The sequence below is a fragment of the Myxocyprinus asiaticus genome, chromosome 34, assembly GCF_019703515.2.
Source record: "Myxocyprinus asiaticus isolate MX2 ecotype Aquarium Trade chromosome 34, UBuf_Myxa_2, whole genome shotgun sequence".
Taxonomy (NCBI): domain Eukaryota; kingdom Metazoa; phylum Chordata; class Actinopteri; order Cypriniformes; family Catostomidae; genus Myxocyprinus; species Myxocyprinus asiaticus.
In genome coordinates, this window is record NC_059377.1 from 10,249,173 (window position 1) to 10,268,442 (window position 19,270).

At 37.4% G+C, this 19,270-nt stretch overlaps 2 protein-coding genes across 5 annotated transcripts in view; both read left to right on the top strand.

Annotated features, from left to right (window-relative positions):
• The window catches only part of LOC127425669 (DNA-directed RNA polymerase III subunit RPC7-like), a 307,967-nt gene that overhangs the window by 89,836 nt on the left and 198,861 nt on the right, over positions 1 to 19,270 (top strand). The gene's annotated exons all lie outside the window — the stretch shown is intronic.
• thbs3b (thrombospondin 3b) overlaps positions 1 to 19,270 on the top strand; it is a 47,397-nt gene that overhangs the window by 21,951 nt on the left and 6,176 nt on the right. For 3 of the 4 annotated variants that reach the window (XM_051671853.1, XM_051671854.1, XM_051671855.1), the window contains 17 exons: positions 5,511 to 5,717; positions 6,350 to 6,603; positions 8,214 to 8,316; positions 9,439 to 9,465; positions 9,574 to 9,656; positions 10,082 to 10,133; positions 11,359 to 11,507; positions 12,653 to 12,790; positions 13,193 to 13,267; positions 14,236 to 14,388; positions 14,591 to 14,701; positions 15,595 to 15,702; positions 15,837 to 15,996; positions 16,081 to 16,199; positions 18,328 to 18,380; positions 18,636 to 18,829; positions 19,083 to 19,261. In XM_051671853.1, the coding sequence (XP_051527813.1) occupies positions 5,511 to 5,717; positions 6,350 to 6,603; positions 8,214 to 8,316; positions 9,439 to 9,465; positions 9,574 to 9,656; positions 10,082 to 10,133; positions 11,359 to 11,507; positions 12,653 to 12,790; positions 13,193 to 13,267; positions 14,236 to 14,388; positions 14,591 to 14,701; positions 15,595 to 15,702; positions 15,837 to 15,996; positions 16,081 to 16,199; positions 18,328 to 18,380; positions 18,636 to 18,829; positions 19,083 to 19,261 (2,165 nt within the window). Of the gene's footprint in view, positions 1 to 1,020; positions 1,362 to 5,510; positions 5,718 to 6,349; positions 6,604 to 8,213; positions 8,317 to 9,438; positions 9,466 to 9,573; positions 9,657 to 10,081; positions 10,134 to 11,358; positions 11,508 to 12,652; positions 12,791 to 13,192; positions 13,268 to 14,235; positions 14,389 to 14,590; positions 14,702 to 15,594; positions 15,703 to 15,836; positions 15,997 to 16,080; positions 16,200 to 18,327; positions 18,381 to 18,635; positions 18,830 to 19,082; positions 19,262 to 19,270 lie in introns of those variants that run through there. The other variant, XM_051671856.1, reaches the window with a different exon arrangement.

Consider the following 19,270-nt stretch of genomic DNA (forward strand, 5'->3'; position numbering starts at 1 on the left):
TTTGAAATCTTCAGTTTTTTGGCAATTTCAAGCATTGTATAGCCTTCATTCCTCAAAACAATGATTGACTGACGAGTTTCTAGAGAAAGCTGTTTCTTTTTTGCCATTTTTGACCTAATATTGACCTTAAGACATGCCAGTCTATTGCATACTGTGGTAACTCAAAAACAAACACAAAGACAATGTTGAGCTTCATTTAACAAACCAAATAGCTTTCAACTGTTTTTGATATAATTGCAAGTGATTTTCAAGGACCAAATTAGCAATTTATCATGATTACTCAAGGATAAGGTGTTGGAGTGATGACTGCTGGAAATGGGGCCTTTAGATTTGATCAAAAATTACTGTTTTTTCAAATAGTGGTAGTGCTGTTTTTTTACATCAGTAATGTCCTGACTATATTTTGTGATCTGCTGAATGCCACTTTGGTGAATTAAAGTACCAATTTCCTTCCGAAACAGCAAAGTCTGTACATTTTTCCAATTTTCTGGCCACCAGTGTATGATAAGATATATATATTTCAACACGTGTGTATTTTCGCGCCAAATACACTTGCAAACAAAAGTGAGGTTTGCCTGAGGAGTTGACAGTTACATCGACAAAACATAAGCACTGTCATTATTTTTTCCACTTTAAAATAGGGTTACATATCACAAGTACATCAAAAACCATAGTGTTTTGTTTTAAAAGTAAAAGATAAATGACGTTTCGCTTACTGGGGCGCCAAAAACAATTTGGCTCTCATGACACGAACCTCAACAGATTGGGCTCTCAAAATTATTCACAGAAAGCCATTTAAAGTTGTTCACCCCCACTAAAAATATGGTTAATTTACACTGTCGGCTAGCATACTTTTAGTGCTCTAGTACAAATATAAGATGTTTCAAAGATATTTTAATTTGCATTCTGGAGCTCCGTGCGGTGAGCTGCAGACGCAGCGGGAGAGACCCGCAATACATACTTGTAAGTTGATTGACAAGGCTCGCTATCACTCCCCCTGTAGTCGTCGCCTGCAGCTCAACTCCTGTTTCTCATTTGGGACAGAAAGTGTTCAGCGGTGCAGAGTCTCAAGAAACAGTGAACCCGCAGACTCACACCCTTTGAACCCCGGGCCGTTCCCAGGTCAAAAGCACTCAAAGAAAGCAGTCAGAGGATTTATGTGATCTTCTGAAGATCTTGGAGCCCATGAGCTGTTCGTGTCTTTGGGAAACAAAGGAATTTAATTGGGATTTATTCTAATCGGCTGTATTAAAATCATATTTGCTCGTGGTAAAGGATGGAGTTGAGGACAGTTGTGCCAAATCTGCTTGTCCTTTATGTTGCGTTTTCTGGCCACTTCTCCAAATCGTCGGAATTGAAAGGTGGGCTAATTCTGCATCACATACATTTTAACGAATTATTTTAAATGTAATGTCCAATTTGTTGAGTCAATAACCTAAGTGCTGTTTCTTTTTGAGTTTAATTACTTTTGACAATTAAAATTGGTCGTGTAAAGTTTAAGCAGTGTGGCACATCTATTAAACTCCCAGTGCCCTCACATTCTTGGTGACATAAGGGGGTCAGTTGGATAGTTGTACTGTTAAATCATTCATTCTTGACTCCAAATTGTCCTCTATTGTCTCTGTTCACGCTTTCACTCCTAGTGCCCAAAGATCCCCAATCTATGAGATAATGTCAAGCAAATGAGCGAACGTTACCAAGTACAGAGTGATCCTGTCAAAAGTAACATCAATTTATGTTAACTTGTGTCTACTGGGGATGTACATTATATTCCATCAAGAAAAGTCCAGTCTTTTATTTCCATTTCCAGTCTTAACAACCATTAAGTAAAGTTGATGCAAAGAAAATATTCTTAAAAGAGGAAAAGCAGGAAGGATGGCTTTTTTCATAGACAAACAGATATTCTACTCTCACAAGCAGCAGAATCATTCTGAGTACTCTATCTATAGAGAGCCTGATCCTTTAAATTCAGTTTATGACATGCAAAACATGAGGTGAGTATTGTCACATTAAAGTAGATCTAACAGTTCAAATATTAAAGGGATAGTTTGCCTAAAAATTACAATCCTCTCATCATTTACCCACTCTAATGCCATCCCAGATGTGTATGACTTTCTTTCTTCAGCAGAACACAAATTGAGATTTTCAGAAGAATATTTCAGCTCTGTAGGTCCATACAATGCAAGTGAATGGTGACCAAAACTTTGAAGCTCCAAAAAGCATATAAAGTCAGCATAAAAGTGGTTTTATCCATATCTTCCAGCGATCCAGTTCGTTTTTGGTGAGAACACACCAAAATGTAACTAATTTTTCACTATAAATCTTGACATCAGCACTCTCCTTGGTGATCATGATTTCAAGTTCGAGTACATTGAAATCATGAGAACCTAGAGACTACAATGGCAAGATGTACAGTGTAAAATTTGTTATATTTTGGTTCGTTCTCACCCAAAATCGATTGGATCGCTTCAGACAACCTAGTCTCACAGAATGGACGTTACTATAACTACATTTTTTGCAAACTGATTTTTAAGTGCTGCTTTCTACGGTTTGCTGCAGTTTCCTGATGAAATGAACACTAGAGGTGCTACAGCAACTGTGTGTTTTATTCACTTTCACACAAATCACAGGTACTACGGATACTTATGACATTATAGACACTTATTTTTCGCTCTGTTATTCACACCCTGCAATGTTATGATATTGGAACACTTTTACTCTAATGCATCATTTTAAAAACAATAAATTTTAACGCTTGTATAACAGGCCCACCTACATTTACACACGTATTCCAACATGATTAAATTCCACAGTAGCTCACCTGATACAGTGTTGGATTTTGGACTCGGAGAGCGTGCCTAGAGCCCTGACAAAAAGACGCTTGACACGAAAGTGAAAATGAAGCAAAAGTGCCATAGAAGAGACACAAAATTATGTGGTAGCTTCAGTAAATGTGCTTTTCTTGTTGAATTTGCTTTTAAAATACTATCGGTAAGGTTTAGGGTAAGGATGTCTGATTTGTTCACCTCTCATTTATCTTTTTGAACACTATTGGTTAGGTTAAAGTTTTAGGTTAGGTAGGTATGTTTTGCTCATTAAAACATCCATCTATATATATTTATTCTCTCATTTTAAATTCAGGGTTATGAGAAACAATGTTGGTCTCTGCAGAATAATAAGTCCGGTGGTTTAAAGGAAGGACCCGAAGCAGTGTTTACACATTATTTTCCATTGAAGGGAATACAATTTTAAATATTACTATTTATACATGACTGAAACACCAGATAACAAGATGACACATAAATAATACAGCAACACTACAGAGTTAGCACATAGACTAATTGTGGAGTCTCAAAAGAATAACTGCGGTAGCTTGCTGGTAGCAGCATTAAAAATGGTGTGTCTCAAGGGGATGGAGCTATTCACACACGTCATTTCTGCAGCAGGCAGTGAAGGACAAAGTAGATTCATAAAACAGGTGATGTTTTGATTCATTATAATAATATGAACCAGAGAAAACAGTCCACATAGTACACTGGAAATCCATCATGGCATAGTTAGAGGAATGAAAGAGAATGAACATCTGTGAGTTAGAGAGATTAATTGTGTGTTTAAGGAAGAGGGTGATGTGCAAAGCATTTGCTTGGTGTCTCTTCTACGTCTTAAAGTAAATATTGCATTAATGTTGACTTTTTCTCTCCAATATTTTAATTTGTAGTAAGATATGAGAGAAATAGTGGGCTTATTAGACTCGCTGTATCTACAAAGTGAAATGTATAAGATAGATAATACGATTTTCCTTCAAAAATGAAAACAATCTTAAATGAAGTTATGTTAAAAGCACAGGGTTGTTCACACTACGACTTGGCCTTTTGGCCCATGCTGTTTTTCATGAAGTCAACAAGAGTTATCCTGCCCAAGCCTCCACAGTTTGAACTCTTTGTTTCAAACATGTCAAGCTGTGTACCTGACTGAGTGACGTGTTGTCTGAGGAAAATCCAGGGACGAGCTCCTTGCAGAAATACAGGCTACAGTGGATCATCTCAATGTGCTCTGGTTTCCCTGACATGTAGTATGATTAACACAATGGTGGCACAACTTCTCTTCTGGCAAACACCACCTTCCAGTGAGAGTTTGCAATATTTTCCATGTGCCAGACTCCCCAGGTGATCCCCATGGTGCCTTTCATGCACACCTCGAGGACAAAAAGAAGAGGCTTAAATCTTTGAAGGCTGATATTTACAGAGAGTGGTACGGACACTTCAGCCGCTTCACGGACACTCTTTTGAGTTGACTGCTCCAAGAAGCCAGCATTAGCTATCTCAAGATATTGTCTTATGTAGGTCTTTGGTTGTTCCTCCAGAACAGATGCAACCTAACGAACAGTAGGATTCAGCAAGAAAAAAAGGGTAACTCTAAGGATAGGTAAGTTTGTCTGATCTTAGACTTGCACTATATGTTCAAGACTGATTCATATTGGCCATTTTGACCAATGTGTAATTTCATGTGGCAATTTGCCAAAATTTGTCTCCGCCTTTGAGAGAATTGCTTACAGTTTGCACACCCAAATACCATCTGATGCATGTTGCAAAAAAAAACAAACAAAAAAAAACAACAACTTTTGAAAAGAGTATGTTCCAACTTGATGGCTGCTTCCCAACTTCTGGGAACCAAGGTGCACAGTTTTTATCAATCCACCAGGAAACAGGTTTTGTTTGCAAATGATCAGCCTGAAACACTGAGCACTTCACCACAAGATCGATTTGCTAGATTTGCAGGGTTCATTGTAGCAAATTAAACAACTGTATATTCTGCATTGTATATTCAGAGTTATCTCTGCAAAATAGTTGGTACTTTTGGATAACAAAAATTCAGACCACAATGTCTGCACACATTTTCCACTATTCCTTGGAAGTTGTTGGAACCTTTTGCAGAGACAACTTCACCATTATTTGAATGGACCACCACTTTGTTGCATGCCAGTCTATTGTTGTGGTCTCATCCATTTCATATTCATCTGCCACTAAATATCATGTAAACTAATATGATAAGCGACAATGTGTGCCAGTTATGGCTGCACAATTAATCAAATAAATAATAACGATTTCAATTACAGCTGCCACAAACTAATCATGAAAAGTGTCAATTATAGCAGTCCATGTAGATCTACTCATGTTGTGTCAAAATCTGGTTTTATTTTCGATTTAACGTGTATTTGTGCAGTGCTTGAGCATAGTAATCAATCACAGACAAAGTCATAGCTAGTGTCTGTGTATGAGTTATACAATCTAAATTTGAATAACAGTTTTGTTTATTAAGAGGACTAAACTGAAGATGACAGTTTAGGCAACTGTTCTTGTTTTATTGATGTATAAAACCGCAATAAAATAATTCAGATTAATCTCGTTATCTCTTGTAATACTCTCTCTCTCTTTATCTATCTATCTATCTATCTATCTATCTATCTATCTATCTATCTGTCTCTCTCTCTCTCTCTCTCTCTCTCTCAGTGATTAATATGTTGGGGCTACATGATGCTCGTCAGACAGCTGCTGCTATAGAGAATCTTGCTGGAGCTCTGCAGACAGTAGGAGATCTGTACATCACCTCCACCTTCATGCTGCCACCCAAATTAGGTGGCGTTTTATTCGGCCTCTATGACAAGGAGGACAACAAGAAGTACCTGGAGATTTCTGTCATAGGCAAGATCAATAAATGTAAGAGTCATTTTATACATTTACAGACATTCCTCCATATGTCAATGATCACACGGGAAGTCGACTTACATTTTTACACCACTGACGGTTAGGTTTAGAGATAGGGTTTGGATTGAGGATAGAGTTAATAAAACATGCATTCCTCTTCACTGTATTTCATCCTCGCTACTCGCTATACAACTCGCTTTTGGTGCCTCTCTGTGGGCATTTCACCCAGAAACTGGAGCTCACACAGGCCCCTACGTTCAAAAACACTTCCCGCTTCAGCCACTGGGGGTAGTGCTTTGATTTTTGAAAGCAAAGCGAGTTTTGCTCAAAAAATTTCAACCTACTGTTTCAGAATTAACAGTGAGATCAGTCTGGTCATTTCCCCTTAGTAATCAGTAGTTTTTGTTAGCACTTTTGGTTGCTTAAAGGGTTCACACAGACTGTGATTTGCAGCAACAAAGTGACCGTAAGACATTTATTTTCAATGAATAACATTAGGGCAACCAGCAGTAAGAACACCCACTTCAAACAACAATACAGCCACTCTGTGACCTTCAGCGACAAAAACGCTGTAGGTCTAATGAGTCTTTTAATTTGTGTGATCTGTCTTTTGAAAGCTTAATACTCCCTTCTGTCCTTTTCAGTACTGGTGCGATACTTACGCTCAGATGGGAAAGCCCATGCTGTCAATTTACAAAATCCTGTTCTTGCTGAAGGACGCACCCAGTCACTTATACTCAGAGTGGGCGGACTTAAACGGAGTCACATGAACCTAGAACTGTACGCAAACTGCCGGTTGGTCGATTCTGCTCAGGGTCTTCCCTCATTTGCCGGGCTTCCATCAGAGGCAGAATTGGTGGATGTTCGCACTGGACATAAATCTTATGCCAGGATACAGGTGATTCATTTACGTCAAGAACAAATTAATATTTTCTTTTTGTGCATTTTGCAGTCAGTTCAAATTTCCACCAAAAATGTCAAATATGTGGAAAAGCATTCCATTTCTCCACAAATGCATGTAGTAAATTGTATACTAAGAGCAAACTTTAATTATCTTTTGAAAATAATGCACTTATTAGTCCATAATAGTGGTGTTTGCTATGGCAAGCATTACTATTACTGTTGCTCATCCTTTGAGTTAGGGGTTTTAACAATATCCTGCACAGTTTGTGCTACATACATGAATGATACCTCAAATCGAATAGCTTATTGAGGAGAGGCAACAACATAGCAATGCCCTAGCAACCTCACAGTACCATGCTAAGAACCACTCAGAACACCTCAGCAACCGCATAGCAACACCCTGGCAACTACCCACAACACCTAGGGTTGCCAACTTTCTACCAGCCAATACAGGACATACCAGCTCTAAATGCGGGACATTTTTATTCAGTGGGGCTCCTGTGCGAGACAGGACGCGTTCAAAATTAACAGCCCCTAAAACTGCTGTAATACAATGACCAGGAACCACATTTTGATAAATCTTCACTTTTAATAAACACTTTTTGCTAAAAGTACAAAGCTGTAATCAATGGAGAAAGATAATATTTTTTAAAACTCAAAGAAATGGCTTTCCTTTTAAAATTGGGGTCATCAGTATGTAGACAGTATATGACTAAAGTGTTACAAAATAGTATATATCACTTCCAGGGCCAATGTCTTAGTACAAGTCCTGTTTTAAGCAACAACGCATTAAAATAGTGTATTTCACCTTGAATTACAGTGTCGTTGTTTTGGCAGTAAATAGTGTTTATCACAAGGGAAATGTAAGAAAATCACATTAAGCGTTTTAATGAAACCTTTATTTGTTTTGGATCACAATGGTGAGAAACAACTATCATGCACTGGAATACTAAATGTTTTACAAAATTCTCCTACTATACTTCTCACAGAAAGTATGTGCTGATTGTCACTGATCTTTCTCCCTTCCGCTTCTGTCAAGTGTGGTTTCCACAGCCAATATCTTACACAATAACGTCCGTTTCTCCCAGTTTGTGAAACATTCTCAGCAGTTTGGGTGTGAGATGGCAAAATACTGGACAAATGGTGCCCTGTATGAAATTCATACAGAATGCAGTTTTGTTCCTTTAAATACGGGACAATTCCGTAATATACCGGATGGTTGGCAACCCTAACACCTTAGTATTGCGGCAGCAACTCTTGCAGGGACAAGTGTCAATTACATTTGTAGTTTAACATTCTTCATATGTACATATGTAAATTTATGCAAACATCTTTGGTTGACTGCAGTTTGCATTGAGACCTGGCTGAACACCAGACTTGGTATCTGCTGTGCTATATTTGAGTGATAGCTGTTCATTTGCCTGTGTGCACACAAATTAAATTCTGCATGCTGAACAGTAAAACCTGGAAAAATGTCTTGTGTAGACTTTAGATAGAGAATTTTTTTTTGTGAAAATATTTTCACTGTAAAAAAGAGTGTAAATGCGTTAGAGTAAGTGTGTGCATGTGCAAAATAAAACTGTAACTGTTTATTAAATATTTTAGGGCTCAGTAGAGTCTGTTAAGGTGGCTCTTGGCGGCTCTCTGGCTACAGCTGGCCTTCTTATTCACTGTCCATTCCAAGGAGATTCAGCAATAAATAATGCCGGTAATGACTGTTCTCACTGGTAATAAAGCATCAGAGGAACTTTGGGTTACACTTTACAATAAGGTTCCATTCGTTAACATTAGTTAATGCATCATGTATCATAAACAAACAATTAACAATATATATATATTTTACATCATTTAGTAATCTTTGTTAATGTTAGTTCATAAAAATAAAATTGTTCATTGTTCATACTGCAATAGCTAATGTTAACATATGCAACTTTTGATTTTAAAAATGTATTACTATATGATGAAATTTATATGAACTAAGATTAATAAATGCTTAATAAGTATTGTTCATTGTTAGTTAATTTTAACTAATGTTGTTAACTAATGTTAACAAATGGAACCTTATTGTAAAGTGTTACCGAACTTTGACTTTGTTCAGAATAGCATGCTTTTATACTACTCTTACTATTTCTGCAGTATGTAGTATGCATACTGTGAATAGTATGCTAATTTTCTGTATTCATGGAATACCTGAATTATGTACTACATTTGGCAAAATGTGCCGTATACAAGAGAGCACACTAGACATGTCCTACACGACCTTTCATTTTTGTGTGTGATGAATGAACCAGAAGTAATATCAGCCTCATTTTTGGTTCATTATTTGATTGGACTGCCAACAGTTCACACATTTTATACAAAATTGGATTAAAAAGGCAAAATAACAATAATGTATTTATTGCAAATATGATAATTGGAGACCATTCTCTGCAATTAACATGCACATAATGAGGTAATGTGACAACTGTGTTGCATACTACTGTATACATTTTTAATGTTGCATATTGTTTCACAGCAAAATAATAAGCACTATACTGTGTTAACTGCGCAGTATGCACTAAGCATGTAGGCTTGTATTCCATTCTGTACATAGCTGTTATAATGTTATCATATTGCCCTCTTGTGGCAGTGCAAAATAATTCATTTCCATATTTGAAAAAAAGGGGTTGAAAATATTTTCTGTGGAATATTCCTTTAAACAGTTCAAACCTTTAAAAATTATGAGAATCTTGAGATGTTGAAATTGTTTCTTTGTTTTTATTTCTCCTTTTATCAGAACTAGTAAAATTCTCATAAAATATGTTAACTTGTGACTGTTGTGTCTTTACAGTAGCCAGTGACATTAACGCCATACTAGGTAAATACTAACAAAGATTATCAAATCATATCTGAATGTAATATGAATTTTTATCATCATGCTTGTAATGCTGCTCTGTCATAATCACACACCCTCTCATATGGTCAGGTGATCACACCAAAGCTCTGATTGGCCAGCTCATCATCTTTAACCAGATCATGGGAGAGCTGAGAGAGGATATCAGAGAACAGGTAACAGAGAAACAGCATATGAATGAGGTTAAATGAAGGAACACACAGACTTACAAGTAAATGAATGACTGAGTGAATCAATCAATGTATCATCATAAATATAATTTTGAATACCCTTTATTCCTGAAGGACATGGGGATTTCCTCCCAGAACTGAAAATTCTGTCTTTATTTACTCATCCTTGTGTCGTTTCAATCCCATGTGAATTGATGTCTTTAATGGAACACAAGAGATGTTAGGCAGTGAAACTTATTCCATGCAATGAAAGTGAATGGGGACTGAGTTTAACATTTTGCCTAACATCCCATTTTTGTGTTTCACATAAGAAAGAAAGTGATACGGGTTTGGATTTAGATGATGACAGAATTTTCATTTAGGGTGAACTGTCCCGTTGATTATATTATTATTCTTTTTTATGTTTCCAGACTAAAGAGATGTCTCTCATCAGGAACACCATCCTGGAATGCCAAGTGTGTGGTGAGTGATGAGGAAAGAGAATGAACAAAGAAGGATGATGACAGATAATGTTTTTAAATGCATCTATAAAAATTGTCATGGTATGGAGGGTCCAAAGGGGGCACCATATCGCGAAAAAGTTTACGCTTAAAACGTTAATGTCCCTGTATACATAAGTCAGGCATATGAGGTATCATTTGAAAGCTTAGAATCTGGACTTTTCAGAGATATCCATCCCTTCTGCATTTATTTTACATCAAATAACAAAATAAGGCTTGAAAACATTTGTGTCGCAAATTAGTGCCCCCAGAGGTAACGGAGTCGAAATATTAATATGAATATTAAAGTCTTTCACATGGCACCTAAATGGACATATCATATATCAAATGAAAGCTCTCATTCTCAGGAATGTGACTATATAGTTTGTTTGTTTGTTTGCCCTAATATCACGGTTCGTAAGATTTTCAAAATAATCACAAAGTGAAATATGATTTTGTAAAGTTGACAAACGTCTCTTTTATGCGTTGATCACTGCTGCCGATCGACGCATAAATATTGAGCTTCTAGTCCACACAGAGGCCGCGATATTCAATGAAATAATGAGGGTGGTGCATGAACTGAAAATTAGACTGAATGTCTATGGAGGAGCACATCTGTGAGGGCTAAATACGTTAGAGTGCCACCTACATTTCAGATGTGTATGTTGTGATGGAAGGTGATAGAGGAAAAAAAGAAATTCTAAGGCTTGCTGCCATCTAGTGAAATGAAATAAGACTTTTCAAAGTGAGACTGGAGTGAACAGAACCAGAATTATATGCTTACAAAGTTAGGACAAAAAAAATGAAAGGTCAGTTAATTGGAAACTGTAAATTGCCCATAGGTGAGAGTGAGAGTGTGAATGTGTATGTCTGTGTGTTAGCCCTGTGATGGACTGTCCACCTGTCTAGGGTGTTTCCCTGCCTTCGGGCCTGAGACAGCTGGGATAGGCTCCAGCACTACCCGTGACCCTACATAGGACAAGCGACTGGATAGATAGATGGATGGCTGTTTATCATAAGAGTATAAACACATACAATATTTTTTAATGAATAATTGGAGACTTTTTATATATATTTGGGTTTTTTTCTGAAAAATGAGATCACCAGAGTTTAAGGGGTTAACCCCTTAACATGTTAGCTCTGTTTGTACTATAGCTCTCTCTCTCTCTCTCTCTCTCTCTCTCTCTCTCTCTCTCAATGTTTGTCAGGGTTCCATGAGCCTCAGTCACGCTGTCAGCCTAACCCCTGCTATAGTGGTGTAGCCTGCATGGAGAGCATGATGTACCCAGGGTATCAGTGTGGCCCCTGTCCTAATGGCATGACTGGCAATGGAACACACTGCCAGGACATTGATGAGGTACATCAGTTTTTAATATCAGTCAAATGCTGACCATTTAAATAAACAATAAATAAAAATAAAATGAATAGCTAAATAAACATCAGTATTTAGTATCAGTCAAATGCTGTCCATTAAAATAAAGAATAATTAAAAATAAAATAAATAGCTTAATTATCATCAGTACTGTTTAGTATCAGTCAGTGGCTGACCATTAAAATAAAGAATAAATAAAAATAAAATAAATAGCTAAATAAACATCAGTACTGTTTAGTATCAGTCAAATGCTGACCATTAAAATAAAGAATAAATAAAAATAAAATAAATAGCTAAATAAACATCAGTACTGTTTAGTATCAAAATGATGACCATTAAAATAAAGAATAAATAAAAATAAAATAAATAGCTAAATAAACATCAGTAGTACTGTTTACTATCAGTGAAATGCTGACTATTTTAATACTGCCAGTCAGTTATTGGCAGGTTGTAAAACAAGAAGCATTTACACCTGCCGAGACAAGAGAATAACAGCAGCAGCAGCGATGTTACACCGTATTCTGCTATACAAGTTCAGGGGAAACTTTCAACGGTGGAAAACCAGACTTTTAAATATTACATTTTATAAATGCAACGACTGGAATTGTTCGGTTGAAGGGGGTACCAAACTGCGAATCCTGAACAAAACAGTTGGGTGAATACATGTTTACACATTAGCTTCCACTCAACTGACAAGCAATGAATGTAGCTACATGATTAGCTAGTTAGCTATAAGCTCATTGTCACGGAGAGTAAAAGATGGACCAGCATTGCGTCTCACCAACTAGGTAACAACGCTAGCGTGAAATCAACACTCAACAGACACAATCCACCACCGCACCGTTGTCTACTGAGCTGCAAAAAGATGCTCTGATGTTTACCTTTAAATCTGCTACATTACTGACTGCACTGACAAACTATAGCTGGCTAACTGATATATCAGTCGGGCACTAGTGAATATGACTGAGTCTTTAGACGTGCGTTGAATAAGATGTTCTATTATTAATATCAACATTAACATTACAGTTTTTTTCAGCAGAAAATAAAAACATGTAGTGTTTTTTATGCAGTTATGACATGAGTTCTTCTTTTGCCTCATTTTCTCTCAACAATATCTCTCTTTCTCATAGTGTGCTGCTCAGCCGTGCTTCTCTGCAACGTTGTGTGTGAACACGGCTAAAGGCTTCACCTGTAAGCCCTGTCCCTCTGGATTCACTGGTCCAACACTCAGTGGGGTCGGTTTTGAGTTTGCAAAAAGCCACAAGCAGGTAAAAAAGTGTTAAAATCCAAATACAAACAGAAAAATAATGAGGAGTACTAAACCATAATGTAAATTTAATGCATATTCACACAAATGTATCTGTGAACATTCACAGCAAACAAGACTTTAAATTAAAGCAATGCATTTCTATGGCCCTATTCACACAAGGGGAGACATTTTTTATCAGACAGAACAAAGTTGTTTTATGGCTGTCAATTTTAACACATACATTTGCACATACATTAAAAATTAATACAATTAATCATGCCCCCTTACACATACATACAGTACGTTACGTAATAAGGAATTGTCATACCATCAGAGCATCAAGCTTGTTTTTGAGAGTCTGCAGCCAACCACATCAAACCACGCCAGTGTGTGAATGTTGTTTAATTGTGCTACGTTTCAGGAGTGTTTCGACATTGATGAGTGTGCTGATCACTCCAGTGCCTGTGTGCCCAACTCAGTCTGTATCAATACAGTGGTGAGTAACATTTCAAAATCAACATTTGTTCTGACATAGAAAACGTTAACACCTGAATAGCCAATTTTAGGAATAGTTCACCCAAAAATTATAATTCTCTCATAAAATTCTCTCAAGCCTAAAAAAAATAATAAAATCTCAAACTCGTATGACACTCTTTCTTCTGTGGAACACAAATGAAGATAGTTTGATGGAGATGTGATGTGATAATATACCCATACAATGCAAGTCAATGCACTAGAAAATAAAGGCAGCATAAAGGTAATCCATAAGACTTGAGTGGTTTGATCCATGTCTTCTGAAGCAATAGGATCAGTTTTAGGTTACTATAAATCTTCCCATCTCCACTCTCCTAGGAGCGATCACGATCTGAAACTTGACACATGTCAGAGCACGTGTACAGATCGCTTAAACCACTTGAGTCGTACGGATTACCTTTATGCTGCCTTTATGTCCTTTTCGGAGCTAGGAAGTGTTGGACCCCATTGACTTGCATTGTATGGATATAAAAGCATCATATCTCCATCATAATATCTTGGTTTGTGTTCTGTAGAAGAAAGAAACTCATACTGTATGAATTTAAGACAGCATTAGAGTGTAAACAATGAGAGAATTATCTTTTTTTTTTTTTTGGTGAACAATTCAGTTAAAGGCACAGTTCACCCAAAAAATTACAATTCTTTCATGATTTACTCATGTTGTTCCAAACCTGTATGACTCCTTTCCTCCATGGATACAATTTACTTTCATCATATGAAAAAAAAGATGCCTTGAAAGTAAATGTTGACTGAGGCTAACATTCTGCCTAACATCTCCTTTTATGTTCTATGTGGTAAATGAGGACAGAATTTTCATTTTTGGGTATACTATCTACTTAACCAAAGTGGCCATAAGTGTGAAAAGGCAGACTTACAGTACAACTACCAAATTCATCAACCACCGTTAATACTACCATTTTCTCTTCATAGGGATCTTTCAAGTGTGGCCAGTGCAAAGCAGGATTTTTGGGTAATCAGACTGTAGGCTGTTTTGCAAGGCAGACGTGTGCTACTCTGGGCTATAACCCATGCGATGTGAACGCACACTGTCTCATGGGCCGCAACGGTGACATTTTATGTGTGGTTAGATACTGACTCATTCTACAGAGAAAAACTAATTTCCATATTAAAATCAGATCATTTCCTACTTGAAAATGTTGACTCCACAACTTTTTTATCTACAGATTCTGATCTGATGTTTCTGATCAGATCTTTGCTTCTTTTAAAAATATATCAAGAACAACCCAGATTTGCCCAGTGCCTGATCCTTTTTTGTGTCTTGCAGTGTAATGTTGGATGGGCAGGTAATGGGAATGTCTGTGGTCCAGACTCGGACATTGATGGCTACCCTGATGAACCTCTTCCATGCATTGACAACGACAAACACTGTAGAGTGGTGAATACTCACTCCACAAACATATTGTGTCCTATTTAACCTTTACAACCCTCCGAATAGGGTTTTCTGCTTACATAATCAATGTATATTATCCCAAAGCAAAACATATACAATAGGGTCCAAAAGTCTGAGACCAGTTGTGAAAAAAACCTGATTTAATACAACATTTTTAATTACAAATTGTATAAACAATTTAAAGTGAAAAGTTAAATATTTAGTATTTGAAAAATAAATTTTTCATTTTACGAAACGTCTGTTTTTTTAATATTTTTTTTAAATCCCCTTTTCTCCCCAATTTTGGAATGCTCAATTCCCACTACTTACTAGGTCCTTGTGGTGGTGCGGTTACTCACCTCAATCCGGGTGGTGGAGGACAAGTCTCAGTTGCTTCCGCTTCTGAGACAGTCAATCCGCGCATCTTATCACATGGCTAACTGTGCATGACACTGTGGAGACTCACAGCATGTGGAGGCTCATGCTACTCTCCACGATCCACGCACAACTTACCACGTGTCCCATTGAGAGCGAGAACCACTAATCGTGACCACGAGGAGGTTACCCCATGTGACTCTACCCTCCCTAGCAACTGGGCCAATTTGGTTTCTTAGGAGACCTGGCTGGAGTCACTCAGCACAACCTGGATTCGAACTCATGACTCCAGGGGTGGTAGTCAGCGTCAGTACTCATTGAGCTACCCAGGCCCCCCACAAAACGTCTGTTTATTTGTTTGTTTTTTCCCCCTTTAAATTTGTCAAAATCCTAAAATGTTGTTTATGTCCAGGACTAAATCGAAGGGGAAAAAATTATACTGTATACTTTGATCTTTGTTTTGATTTTTCAGTATATTTCTGCTATATAACATGCATATAAATAATCTGAATATCCCTGTGCAGGATAACTGTGTGAATACCCCAAACTCTGGACAAGAAGACACTGATGGAGATGGGATTGGTGATCAGTGTGATGAGGATGCAGATGGAGATGGAATTAAAAATGTTGAGGTTTCTGTGATGAACAATGATTAAACAACAAAATACTAATATAAATTAATAATCATTGGATATCACATTGGTTTTATATGGGCTGATGTATTCACACCCAATTTACAAGTTATTTTAATTATGTTTTTATTCAGGACAATTGTCGTCTAGTGCCTAATAAGGACCAGCAGAACTCAGACACAGACTCGTATGGTGATGCTTGTGATAACTGCCCCAACGTTCCCAATGGAGATCAGCTTGATACTGATAACAACGGCAAGGGAGACATCTGTGACACTGATATTGATGGAGATGGTACAGTAAACACACCTTTAACTGTTTTGTGGTTTTACAGCATTGTACCACATTCTCTGTTCTCACTACTGTATCTCTTTACAGGTATCCCTAATGAGTTGGATAACTGTCCTAAGAGGCCCAACCCCATGCAGACAGACCGAGACGGTGACGGTGTGGGGGACGCGTGTGACAGCTGTCCTGAAGTCAATGACCTATTGCAGGTAAGGCAAAGGGAGTAATCTAATGACAAATGTAATAATCTAATGACAAATGTAATTTAAAGTGTGCAAGGGACATTCTGATATACTGTATAAATGTTTCTGGTGGCATTTATACAGCAAGAATTTAGAGGGATGGTTACCCAAAAAATGAAATTCTATCATTACTTACTCACACTCAAAACACGTATGCTTTTAGTTTTTCTCCTCTTTTCTATAAAATGACAGTTCATCCTTTGTTGTAGTGACAGCAATCACTGCTGTCAAGCTCCAAATAGCACAAAAAACCCACTGTAGAAGTACCATAATAATAGTCCATATGTTTTGTGTGCTATATTTCACATCTTCAGTAGCCATATGATAGTTTTGTGTGAGGCACCAACAAGTCATTATTAACAGAAAATATTCACTTTTGCTGCAGTTTTAAAAACTCTTTCTCCATTCCACATATTCAAACTTGCATTCCATGTTCAGTGACAACACACACAAGAACCGATTGCATTTGTCGTCAATGACATCCTAGTGCAACACGTCTAAAGTCTTTGTATTTAAATGTAACACTTTTATCCAGTAAAATTCTTATTGTGCTAATGATTTGTCACCTTCTCTTTTTCCATACAGTCATGTACTCTTAAATTAAGTAATAAAAAATAAAAAAAAACATGCACAAAAAATAAGATATATTTTTTTCTAGAGCAAATAGTTTTCCCAAAAAGTGATGTCAACAAATGTAGACAGCGGGACTAAGTTATGAAACTTCAGGTCAGATTTTCTTTTTTTTGTTCTTTCTTTTTTCTCCCCTTTTCCCCCAATTTGGCATGCCCAATTCCCAATGCACTCTAAGCCCTCGTGGTGGCATAGTGACTTGCCTCAATGCAGGTGGCGGAGGTCGAATCTCAGTTGCCTCCGCGTCTGAGACTGTCAATCCGTGCATCTTATCACGTGGCTTGTTGAGCGCATTACCACGGAGATGTAGCACATGTGGAGGCCCACGCTATTATCCGCGGCATCCATGCACAACTCACCACACGCCCCGCCGAGAGCGAGAACCACATTATAGCAACCACGAGGAGCAATCACATTACCCCATGTGACTCTACCCTCCCTAGCAACCAGGCCAATTTGGTTGCTTAGGAGACCTGGATTCGAACTCACGACTCCAGGGGTGGTAGTCAGCGTCAATATTCGCTGAGCTACCCAGGCCCCCGCTATTATGTTTCCAGGTGTGTTGGTTATTCATGTTTTCGAGACGTTACAGACATTACATCAAAAATTAACATAATAAATTCTGATTAAAATGTATGGCCAGCATAATCCAATAACTGCCAAGCATGTTGAAATAAAATTATAAATTATAAATTCTGAATCTGTGTACTGATTACCATAGTTCCATGTCTGCTAAACATGTTGAGTGGTCCAAACATCATCTGAAGCCTGAAACTGAACTTTTGGTCAGATTATAGCTGCATAGAGAGCTATAGGATGCTCCCTTGCTCCCTATTTAGTGAATGACTTAACCTCCAGTGTGCTGTCTGTCTGCACTGGTCTCAGAACAGTTCGAAATGCACCTTAATTTCATAAAGCCTCTGAAAGCAAAATTTTTCAGCTTTTGAATGAACCCATTGATTGTCATTGTGATAATGCACAGTAAATATAGGATTTTTAAGGAAAAAATGCAATCAAGTACACATTAGAGTACATTGTGTTTAGCATCGTGGCGTTTCACGATAAATCGCTCAGATTTTCAAAATGGGGTATTGGATGAAACTAGAGACTCTAATCTTTTGACTCAAACAGGTTTCAATGTAAAAATTTAATTAGGTTTCTTACCAGATGTAGTTTTGTTGGTGTTTCTCAATAAACTCTGCTGTGGTCGGTGCCATGTTGTTTTGTCACATGACTCCATGCGTCGAAAGTTTAACACTTTACTGACAGCCCAAAGTTTCCTGAACTGAGATCAGTGGTTTAAATTTATTTAAATTATGCGTTGTTTACAGCAAAGGCAAAATACAATGTCCACGCATGTGTACGTGGAGTTGCACGAGGTTAATGAGATTTGTGAACTCTGGTGGAGACTGATTTATGTGTGCAAAGCAATAACGACATTTTCATTTTGTTTGCTTTTTTGCAGTCGGATATGGACAATGACTTGGTGGGAGATGTATGTGATACAAACAAGGATATGTAAGTTTGCTTATGGCAAAAGTATAAGCAAATGCTTATTTTACCTTAAAACAGTATAAACAGGTAAAATTATATATATTTTTTTACTATAGACTGTCTTCCTAAAGTGTTTGGTGCAATATTTGGTTGAAGTCAGTTACATGCTTATGCAATTCAGTTGCGCTTTTATGACTTTTGTTGTGAGATTTATTCATCAGAAAGTGTGCTTTGCATTCAGTGTATGTAGTTGTAGTGGAAATGATTCTCTGTGTTTAGGGATGGTGATGGTTATCAAGACTCAAGGGATAACTGCCCTGAAGTGCCCAACAGTTCTCAGCTGGACTCAGATAATGATGGCATCGGGGACGAATGTGATGATGATGATGATAACGATGGAATTCCAGACATCCTTCCTCCCGGCCCGGATAACTGCAGACTTATTCCCAACCCCAGTCAGAAAGACTCTGATGGTCTGATTCTTAATTACGATTTCTGCAGTATAACTTATGTATACTGTGTGCACTATGTAATTACAACCATAATTTTTGGCAAATTTGTCTTGAGTCATTATTTAATTGGGCTGTTAATTAAGTGTTAATGAGAGTTAATAAGTTTGACACAACTGGATTGAAAATGCATTTTTTTTAAATAATCACATGATATTATTTTTTTAAACATCCCAGTCTGTGAATGATCATATTTGTTTACCCTCTCTCTCATCAGCCAGTGGAGTTGGTGACGTGTGTGAGACAGACTTTGACAACGATAAGGTAAATGATTTGTTGGATGCATGTCCTGAAAGTGCAGAGGTCACGATGACAGACTTCAGGGCATTCCAGACGGTCATTCTCGACCCAGAGGGAGATGCTCAGATCGACCCCAACTGGGTGGTACTAAATCAGGTGATCATT